Below are 11,649 nucleotides of genomic sequence, written 5' to 3' on the forward strand. Positions count from 1 at the left end.
GCTCTGTAGACCAGGCTGGTCTCAAACTCACAGAGATCCGCCTGCCTCTGCCTCCCGAGTGCTGGGATTAAAGGCGTGCGACACCACCGCCCGGCCCAATGTTGTCTTTTTTTAACTCATCTGCTACCTCAGCAATCTAGGTGCACCCATTCCTGGTATGGAGCATATCAAAGGAAGGGCTCACTGAGCTCATATTTCCAGTGTTTGCCCTAGTGGCCTTACCAATGCCTACTGCATCAGAACACGGTTTTAAAATCTTTGAGAAGGAACTTGTAAGAGAGCTTTTATCAGCAACCTCAAAAATCCCTACCTAGCAACCCAGAATGTATCTACTGAGCACAGAAGAAGCCTCTTTCTAACAAAATACAGAAGAGAAGAAGCAAGGGGAGGTCTGAACTGCACAGTGCCTGCACACCCTAGGCTTTCGTGTATAAAAGGAAACATTAGGTACAGAGATACTGAAGATCCTTGAAGACCCCCATCCTCGGACTGGCCAAAGGCACCCAAAGTATTGTTAGCACATTTCAGTTCTCTGAAAACATTTCCAAAATATGTTACTTTTTTATGTGGTGTGAGGGAATATATGCATGAATGTGTGGGTGCATGCATGTGCTGGTAGAGACCAGAACAGGACACCGAAGTCTTATCGTTTTCCACCTTATTGTCTTAAGAAAGAATCTCTCATTGAACCAGAAGCTTCACTTTTCAACTAGACTGGCTGCCTAGTACGCTCCCAGGATCCTCCTGTCTCTACCCACTAACATTGGTATTGCAGGTACACAGCCATGGCCTGCTTTCATGTGGGTGCTAGGGATTAAGCTCAGCCTCTCATACTTACAGAGCAAGCACTCTTCCCAGTGAGCCATCACCTCAGCCCCCAAAATGCTTTCTTTATAATATTTTCCAAGACACTGATGCAGAAGAATTCAATTTCAAAATACTGGTAAAAAAAAAAAAAACCATTGGCTTCCGAAATGTAGGCCACCGAGGAAAATTGTAGCCTTGCGGTATTTTGATTGTCATAAAAACTGGTGATTTCACAGCAAAACCTAAGTATATATGCAACCTTATTTTGAGATACTCAGTACTGTCACCAGGGAAGAAAGCAATACTCCTGAGACTCCTTTGGGACATGAAACTTGGGATTCTCAATGAAGTCACAGAGTCTTAGATGCTACTGTGACACAGATTACCCACCTATAACAATGTCCCCTTTGTTTGAATGGAGCTTCTAGAGAGAAAATATCTGGTCCTGATGTTACTCTTGATATAAACTCATATCCTAGCTAGGTCCTTGAATCTTCTCTGTCCTTATACCACCATGCCACTGTTCTACTTGTTTTTTATTGTTTTCCTCAAGCAAATGGCTTCACTGTTCATTCTCTTTTCAAAATCCTGTCACCTCCTTTATGTTTGGTATTAGTACGATTAAGCTAAAAGCAAGGTGTGCTGTTGTGCCTCTATAACCTCAGGACTTGAGAGACTGAGACAAGAGGATCATAAATTCAAAGTCAGTCTGGGAATATAGGAAGGCCATCAATTTTTTTTAAAGGGAGGAAAGAAGAAAGTGTCTGTCTCAGTGAACATCTGTCATAGACACTGTTCTATCCTACACCGGCCTGTACTCTTGCCTAACAAGGAAGTACTAATGCTAAAGACCCTTTGATATCTGTGTCTCTTTTGCCTTTACTAAAACAATGAGTAGGCAACTCATTATATTTCCATTTGTTCATTTTGTGTAAGTATAGCACAGAGGTGACTCTACCCCTTTATTGAATGTGTACGCAAGCTACATCGTGTCCACACATCTTATTATAGATGATAACTTCTATCACTTGATTAAAGGTACTGTCTTCCAAGTTGTAACTCTGAAAGTACTTTTTCCCCTTTGTAATTAAGAAAAATATCTTTTAAGAAAGTGGTTTGAGACCTCATGAATACATTTGTTGTTGCTCATCACACTTTTGTTTACTTGTGTTAAAATCTACTTTTGATTTTTACTGAGAGAAGTTATGGCTATGCTGCCTGTTTAACAGGTGATTTTCTATTTCCATTCTTTCCTTATTTATTGATAGGATTCCATTGTAAAGAAGAGCTGTCTCAAACTGGGCATGATGGTGTGTGCTTGTGAATCCCAGCATTTGGGAAATTTAAGCAGGAGGTCATGAATTCAGAAGCAACTTTAGAGACATAGTGAAGCCTTGTCCCTACTCCCCCTGTATTTATCCAGTACTTGTTCATTATGTATTTGTATCACTCCAGACTCGTGGATGTTTATTTTACTCTGCAATCTGCAATTCATTACCATTATTACTCGTTTTGTTCATCAGATTGTCCTAGAGTTGGCCATTACTTCAAATTTGTTCCTAATTTTTTTTTAATACAACTTTTCTTTTGCACCACAAAATGTTCCAGCCTCTTCTTTTACCATTACTACCTCAGCCCTGGAATCAGCCTTCTATTCAGATGAGAATTCATTTATCCTTAGTTTTTACAGACAGAGTTCTGAGCATGAACACTACCTGATGATTAAAAATATGTATTTCTTGGTCTGGTATTTAAAAATATTTATGCTTTCAACCTTACAAACTTCCTCCTTTAGGAACCTACCATAAAAACCTAGAATAAGGCAATCAGTTCCTATCTCAGCCAGTTGAGAAAGACTTCTTGCCATATCTGTTCCTGATGGTATTCAGGATTAATTTTAGCAGCTGGGGAGATGCTTAGTCAGTAAACTGCTTACTTCATAAGCATGAGAATCTGAGTTCAAATCCTAGCATCCATGTAAAAGCTGGAGGCAGTGACTCACATCTCTAACACCATCACTGGTGGAAGGCAGAGGTTTCATGATGGTTTTCTCTCTAGTTAGCCAAACTGAAACAGTGAGTACCAGGTCTTGTGAGAGACCCTGTCTCAAAAAATAAGGTAAAGAGCAAGTAAGGAAGACATCCAACATCCACATGTGCATGCACAGGTATGTACACCTACACAGCTGTGCATATAACATGCAAAATAACAATAAATCATTGTGCTTTTATTTTTTTTTTTTGGTTTTTCGAGACAGGGTTTCTCTGTGGCTTTTGGAGCCTGTCCTGGAACTAGCTCTGTAGACCAGGCTGGTCTCGAACTCACAGAGATCCGCCTGCCTCTGCCTCCCGAGTGCTGGGATTAAAGGCGTGCGCCACCACCGCCCGGCATGTGCTTTTATTTATTATATACTCTTTTTTTTTAAAGACAGGTTTGGTCACATCTCCCCCCTACCTTATTTGAAAATCTTAAGAGTAGAATTTATTTTCCTCCTTTTTATCTTATAGGTGCTTGCATTCAGTTAGCATTTGTTGGGTGAATCACTGGGTGGAAGCAAAGTCAGTGGGAGAATCAGAAATAAAAAATAGATTCAGATGTTCTAAGTGTCCTAGACAGATAATCACATTCTTTTTTGTTTGTGTGTTTGTTTTGTTTTGCTGTAACTTTGGAACTTGTCCTGGAAGTCACTCTATAGACCAGGCTTTCCTTGAACTCACAGAGATGCACCTGCCTCTGCCTCCTGAGTGCTGGGATTAAAGGCTAGCGCCACCACCACCTGGCTTGATAACCACATTCTTATTGGAAACTTCTGTCTAAAGATCTTCTGGTAGATGGATCATAATCAGCATTTCTTTCAACCTAAACTTTGAACCAACACTGAAATTATAAAACTGCTTTTGGAGCTTGATCTAGAGTAAAGCTCCAAGTGCCTCTCGCCATTTAGGCCAAATCTTTGACCTTCCGCTCTCCTGCTGGAAGAGGAAGCCATTTCTGCCAAAGTTCAGTGGTCCACTGAGTGACGACACAGGCCATTTCTTCTTTGGAGCACCATGGATAATTTTTGTGCCAGCAGAGTCATGGGTCTCTCGAGTCTTGGTCTGAAAAGAACTATTAAGAGCAAAGAGAACTAACTGCCTCAGCTTTACCTGAGGGTTTGTTTTATTTTTCTTTATATGTGAAAACAAAAACCTTACCTTGTTTTATGGAGAAAGAAGTTCTCCACAGGGGGATGCCCAGGGGATTTGGAGATCATTTCTAATCTACCTGAGTAGAAAGTATCCACTAAGTTCAGAGAGTGGGAAAGGATGATGTAGACACATGCAGTAGGCCAGTGTGACCAGGCTAGACTACAGCAGCCAGTCTTTGTTCATGCATGTCTCTGTTCTCTTCCCTTAGGTAGATCACTTGGATAAGAATGGGCAGTGTGCGTTGGTTCATGCTGCTCTACGGGGTCATCTAGAGGTTGTCAAGTTTCTCATTCAGTGTGACTGGACAATGGCGGGCCAGCAGCAAGGAGTGTTTAAGAAGAGCCATGCCATCCAGCAGGCACTCATTGCTGCAGCCAGCATGGGTTACACTGAGGTAAGAAAAGGTGATAGGTTTTTCCCCAAGTTATGTATTAAAAGACCTAGGAAACTGGGGGCGGGGAACATGCATGCTACAAAATTACCAGCCAAATTGGTGTGAAGCTTTTAATCACTATTATGAAGAATAAGGGGATTAAACTCTATGAAATACTATTCAAATACCATGGTACCTAGAATTATGTGCATGGAACAAACTTGAGAGTCAGAAAGGAGTCTGGAAATTATCTCACACAGCTTCTCCCATACTTTCACCCCTAAGAGTGTGACACTAAGACACAGAAGGGTTCTGACTTGTGAACATACGGTCAGACATTGTTGGACAGAAAGGACATATAACCCACAGAACTTCAGAAGAATCGGTTCTGATCCTAGATCTTACAGTTTTCTTACTGTCTCAGAACCCTAATTATTCATCCATAAAATTACTTAAATCTTTTTACAAGGCTGTTCTGAAGAATGTTCTGTAAATAATCAACACCATAGAAATGGTATTCTCTACATTATTAGTAACTGTGTCAAATAATGGGAATGTTAGTATTGTGTGAAATGTTAAATAACTGACCATGCAGAAAGGAGGGGAGTATAACTAGGAAGCACAAAAATGCTTAAGTTTACTATAAACTTTACCAGTGTAAAGAGTGGGTTACATGATTTAATAAACAGTGTTATCAGTTGAAGGTTAATCGAATGTTGGCTTTGGCCAAATCTGAATCTGTAACTAACCTGCGGTTGTAACCTAACTATGATGTTTCAAGTGGAATTTCATCCATTTTACTCTTTTCCCAATAATTTTACTGTCATTAAATCTAATATTTGATTTACTATCAAACTATCTCTCACCTTTATGCAAGCTCTGCTGACAGAGCTGAGACACGTTTCAGGGTTAGCTCTAGACCAAACATTGGTTCATAAGGTTTATAACTATCCCACTATGGCTGACTTCATTTCAGGGTTAGCTCTAGACCAAACATTGGTTCCTAAAGTTTATAACTATCCCACTATGGCTGACTTCAGACTGCCAGGGCTGCACCACTGAACAGGAAGGTGGGGAGAAAGGCACAATTGCACAAGGCAACAATGTTTCAGCCATACAGATACAATAAATATAAATAACTAATATAGAACAGATGATAACAGGACATAGTTAAATAATTCAGAAATTTTAAGAGTTGAGGGACATTTTTTGTTTGTTGTTTGTTTTTTGTGGTGGTGGGATCAAAATCAGAATATCACACATTCTAGGAAAGCACTCTTACCAGTGAGCTATGTACCCAGCCTAAGTTTAAATACTTAAATCTTAGTTTTTTATATAATTTATTTGTTACTCAAATTTTAATAAATGACTGACTTTTTTAACAAGCAACTTGTAAAATTTCTGAAAATTTTAGAATCTGCTTGCATGGGCCACTGCTCACCAGCCGTCCCACTGCAAGGGATATTCCAGTGGGGCAGCAATCCTCGCAGCTGACATGAGCTCTCACCAAGGGAATAAAAAGCCAAATGGAAGTTTGTATCATCTAGGGAAAGTCTTTTAACTCCCAGTACAATCAGTGTCCTGGAAACAGCTGTCATCTTTGGTTGTGGCTTACGTCAGTCATTCTCCTTCCCACCTCACAGACAGCCCTTAGACTTCTGAGAGGAAAAAAGAACAATCACTTTAAAGAGATATAGGCCTCAGTTTTTTCCATATTTCTTTCCTGAGTTCTTATTGTCATTAGTTTAAATAAGAATATGTAATTTTTAAATCACATGCTGTATAGATTATATTAAAGAAAAAATGTAAACTCTATCTGATAGGACAGCTTTCCATCAGAACAGTTGGGGGTTTCTTTGAGAAAATCAAAACTGATTTCTTTTGTACTTAAGAAAGCTAGTGGTGCTTGGAGGATTGTCTTCCACAGCTCCCAGAGTAGTGCCAGCAGCGCAGCTTGTCCCTGCAGTGAGCTGACGTGAGTTCTTGTTTCAGATTGTCTCCTACCTACTTGATCTTCCAGAAAAAGATGAAGAGGAAGTGGAGCGAGCTCAGATCAACAGTTTTGACAGTCTCTGGGGAGAGACAGGTACTTCTCTTGGGCATCAGTATCTTAGCGGGGTGTTATACTTATGTAGACTTTTTGCGTCTCTCATACCGTTATTTTGAGTCTGGCATTCTTTGGCGCTCTGTCTTTGACTTTTGTGTTGGAGACCAGGTCAGCTTTCCTCACCTACTTTCCCTTTGAATTCTCCGCCTTTAGCTCTTTTTAAAAAAAAAAAAAAATCGCCACTCTTGTTTCCAACTATTTTTAAAAGACAAGCTTTCCCCTACAATATGATAATCAAAACAGAGAATAATGGTGACCTTTCTTTTGTTCGTATGATCCTTATACTGCTTTCTTTTCCTTTCTTCCCAAAATAACATTCAACCTCCAGTTATAAACTGTGAAGATGCCCCTTTCGTCCACATCTCTGGCTTAACCAGATGTTATTATGGCTATCTAACACTGTTAGGCTTTACCTTGTGACTAGAGCTGCTAGCTAGATGCAATCCCTCTGGGTCTACAGTGACATTTTCTTTATCATTTAGCCATGGCTTCCCCAGCAGTGGCCTCTCCCTTGTTCAAGAAATGAACGTTGTCTTTTCTCCAAGTCTCCACTGGAGCATCTGGAGAAACATTAGTAAGCTTTGGTGTCTTTCTGAAACTGGGGCAGGGAAAACAGTAGAGTTACCACAGATATGTGTCATCTTTGCCAGGAGAAAGACTAATATTGAAATGGCAAAGGTAGGGAACTTGTTTCACTAAAGAAAAAGGGTGTGCATTTTGGTAAAGGTTGAGAATGTTAAAAATCACATAAGAATTTTGAACTTAACCAAACTTTATAACAACTTGTTGAATTGCTTTCTTTCACCCCTGCTAAAATTATACATAGGTTTCATAACTTCTTTTACATGTGTGATGGTCCAGAGCTCAGGAATTTCCTTCTCAAATAATTTCTCCCTCTGTAAAAGCCAAAGAGAGCAGGTGCCAGGCAGCTGCAGCTTAAGAGCCCATGATAGATGAAAGGAAAATGTGCAGCTGGAACAGCTGCTGTCCCAGGAGCCCCATCCTAGAGGAGTTAGAGGACGGGGACCAGCCAGGATTCTCCATATGGGACCTAGAACTGCAAAAGGGACAATGTTAGTTTACTTCTCCTGTCAGCAACCCTTCTCCAATACAATATGGTGTTGCCATACCTCCTGATAGACCCCTTCTAACCAAGGAGGATGGCCAAAAATGCCACAGTCAAGCAGTCATAATGGGAAGATATTATAAATCCAATAATCATAAAGTGGAATATCAAAACTTATTCTAGTGCTATACTTCAAAGAAATTCTTAGAATGGTTCAAAAGGGTATAAATTGTGTGGGAGATGACTCGCTGGGTACAACTCACTGCCTGCCATACAAGTATGAGAGTCTGAGTTTCTATCCCAGTACCCACATGAAAGTCAAGCATAGCAGCATAATCTGTAACCCCAACACTGGGAGAACAGAGACAGGCAGATCCCAAAGATTCTCAGACTAGCCAGTCTAACAGAAACAACAGTGAAAATCCCTGTCTCAAAAACTAAGGTAGATTAAGGAAGAACCCCAAGACATCAACCTCTGACTTCCACTGGTAAATGTGCAAACACACACACACACACACACACACACACACACACACGTATAAACTAACTATATGCAGAAGGCCTAATTTTTATTAAGTATGAATTTCTTTTCTGGAGGAGGTTGGTTTGTTTGGGTTTTGTTCTTGTTATTTTCCTTCTTTTTTGGTTTTACAAGAAAGGGTTTCTTTGTGTATACCTGGCTGTCCTGGAACTCACTCTGTAGACTAGGCTGGCCTCAAACTCAGAGATCTTCTTGCCTCTGCCTCCTGAGTGCTGGGATTAAAGTGTTTGCCATCACTGCCCAGCTGAGTATGAATTTTTTATTCGAATAAAACTTTATAACCTGGTTGGTGCAGTGGCTTAAAAGAGAAAGGCACTTGCTGCCAACCTACCTGAGTTTTATCCCCTGAACCCACATGATAAAAGACCAATTTCCTAAGTTAATCTTTGACTGTTCGTTACATGTATGCTGTATTATATAAAAAAATAAAAGAATAAATATAGGCTCAAATTTTTAAAATATCTTATACTTAAAAGCACATGAATTTTTATTAATACTACTACACCTCAAAAATCTAAAGATGAAAATTCCATGTACATTAGCTTATAGTCAGAATTGTGTCATATTAAAGTTGATATTTACATGCAACAATTTTACTGTTAAAAACTGTTAAATATACATTTGGACAAGATATAATTTCTGGATCTATAAAAAGTTACCTGAGGAAAGCCACAGTTGCATACACCTGTAACTCCAACACTAGAGAGGATTATTACACATGGTCTACATAGCAAGTTCCAGGCTAGCCACAGCTATGTAGCAAGGCTGTATATCAAAACGAAACCAAGACAAAATTATTGGATTTCAGAGAGATTTTGGAAAAAGGCTGGTGTCTTTGCTATGTAAAAACAACCCTACAACTTAGCGCTAATGTAGCATGGACTTCAGCTAACTTCTTTAACTGCAGTGATTTGAACTAAGTCTGCATGGGTTTCTTTTCTAATTTATAACACACAGTTTAAAACTTATTATGGCCCATTGCATTGTGATATTTGCTGCAATGGTAAAATCTTATATGTATTTATATAAGTTATGTATTTATTTTTAAGCTGGTGGAAGTCTCTTATTTGCTGCAATGGTAAAATCTTATATGTATTTATATAAGTTATATATTTATTTTTAAGCTGGTGGAAGTCTCACATCTACAACCCTGACTATTGGCAGAGGATGTTTGTTTATTCCTGGCTGCGCTAACTCAAAATATTCACACAGAAACTATATTATTTACAACACTGCTTGACCTATTAGCTTACGCATATTTCTAGATAACTCTTATATCTTAAATCAAGCCATTTCTATTAATCTGTGCATCACCATGAGGTCGTGGCCTACTGGCAAAGTTCCCACATCTGTCTCCTCTCACAGGATTGTCACAGACTTCTTAGGGAACAACACAAGAAAAGAAGTAAGGTGACACATTGTCCTATCCTGCTCCTTGTGTATAGGTGTAGACCAGGGCCAGCCACTTAGAGCTCCTAGCAGGTATAGAGGCCGACTTCACAAAATAGGATTCCCATACTTTGTACCTGTGTATCTTTGGCCAAGATTATTGCAGCTGTCTACTTGCTGACCTTTAGGACTCTCTACCTTACTCTCTGGTGATTCATGTTCCAGAATGTAGCCAAAGATAGATCTTTTACATCATAGTCTAATGTCACTTTCCTACTTACCAACCTTTGTTTACTGTTTGTAGAATTAAATTCTTTACTGTAGTGTAAGACCAGTCGTGATCCCCAGTCTCATGTATTGTTTATCTTCTCTGGCAATTCTAGTAATAACAAACATACATTGCGTCCCACTTCAGTGCCTTTATACACACCTTTGCCTAACATTCCTTCTTGTCTTTTGTACCTTGTATCATACAACCCAGATTGCCCTCTCCTTGAAGGCCTTACGAGATACTACTTCTCTGCCATCTCAATACCACAGAATGTCATTGTTGTGATTATCACACTGTAGCGTATTTATGTTTTCCATAATCAACCGTGAATTTGTTGAGACTAGACAGCATGTAACAAATAACTCTATTAATATTTAATGTTTTAGGTGCAGTAATCAATTTGTCTCCCCAACCACCTTCCTTCATTGATTTTATATGTTGTAATCCTTCAAGATATGAATAGATAAAAGAATCATTTGTTTTTCAGTATTCTGTTTAGTGTAACTTAGTGTCAGCATTCTATCCAAGCCCATCTCTGAGCTGTATCATACCTGCCTCTTCAAGCATGTATGCACACGCACGTGCACACACACACATACACCACAAACTATTTGTGTCAGTTAATCTCATCAGATGCTGACCAGCTCGGAAAATAAAGTCTGTTTCTGGTCTCTTGGGAAGAGATTTTTTTCTCCTAACTGCTATGGTTTATTAACAGTGCTTTTACCTTAATCTCCTTTCTTCTAAAAACTCTTAACAGTTTTTTGATAATATTCATAGAATCCATTTAAAGCAACTTTTTGGCCATGATTTTGAGAAGTCCAGACTCCATTCTACATAGCTGCATTGTTTTGAGATGAAATTGGCCAGCTGCATTAATAACCATGTCTAGCTAACATCTGAAGGCTGCTGCCAAATGACATCATAACCTAAACAACAGAGATTATACAACAAAGAAAAGGCCAAATGGAATGTTCTCTCTCGTAAAAATGTGTCATTCCATAGAGGGAAATGGGCCAACCAGAGGTAGAGTAGTCAGTGCCGCTCTCTAGGCGAGTACTGTCTGTGAACAATGTGCTCTGTGGACTGGCGTCATTAGTGAAAGGCTTGGTTCTGAAATACTAGTGTTATTTTCTCCAGGGTGCTATCGGTTTTGTTTTAAGAAAAGGAATGTTCTTGGCCTATACACACGTGGAAGTTTGCCACAACCCTATAACCTAGTAGTTGAAACTTTAAACAGAATCAAAATAGGAGCTAGAAATTTTCCAAGTGGTTTTTTTGAGTTGCAGAGCATGTCTAAGTTTTTAGCTACTCTTGTGATCAAATGCCTGTGCATGACTAGTGACTTTTTCAACTGTTAAAAATAAGAGTTTGAGGTGAGTGTGTGGCACACACCTTTAATCCCAGCACTCAAGAGGCAGAGGCAAGTGGATCTGTGAGTTTGAGGTCAGCCTGGTCTACATATTGAGTTCAGGGGTGTGCAAAGAGACTCTGTCTCCAAAAAAAAAAAGTATGTGTATGTGTGTGTGTATGTGTGTACACACACACATATATGAACTTGAGAAGTTGAACTAGAACCAGTCTTAACATTAACCCCTGTGTACATTTACTTAAAACTTAAAAGTGACCTTCACTGCAGAGAAGACCAAGCTCTGCCCTCCTGTGACAAACTAAACAGAAAAGCCACTGTCAACAGTTGCAAAATAAAATTGAGTACATATATTTTTCAAAAAATTGCTGGGTCCAGGGGTAGGTTGATCCCGAATTTCCTGAGAAACCGAAACACTGATTTCCAAAGTGGTTGCACCAGATTGCATTCCCACCAGCAATGGATGAGGGTACCCCTTCCTCCACAGCCTCTCCAGCAAAGGCTATCATTGGAGTTTTTTATTTTAGCCATTCTGACA

At 39.5% G+C, this 11,649-nt stretch overlaps 1 protein-coding gene across 1 annotated transcript in view; it reads left to right on the plus strand.

The window, feature by feature from the left end:
* Positions 1–11,649, plus strand: part of Tanc2 (tetratricopeptide repeat, ankyrin repeat and coiled-coil containing 2) — a 345,611-nt gene that overhangs the window by 307,475 nt on the left and 26,487 nt on the right. Inside the window, exons 17-18 of the mRNA XM_026777178.1 lie at positions 4,204–4,389; positions 6,361–6,454. Coding sequence (XP_026632979.1) covers positions 4,204–4,389; positions 6,361–6,454 — 280 coding nt within the window. The remainder of the gene's footprint in view (positions 1–4,203; positions 4,390–6,360; positions 6,455–11,649) is intronic.

This window comes from Microtus ochrogaster, unplaced genomic scaffold (genome assembly GCF_000317375.1).
Source record: "Microtus ochrogaster isolate Prairie Vole_2 unplaced genomic scaffold, MicOch1.0 UNK48, whole genome shotgun sequence".
Taxonomy (NCBI): Eukaryota; Metazoa; Chordata; class Mammalia; order Rodentia; family Cricetidae; genus Microtus; species Microtus ochrogaster.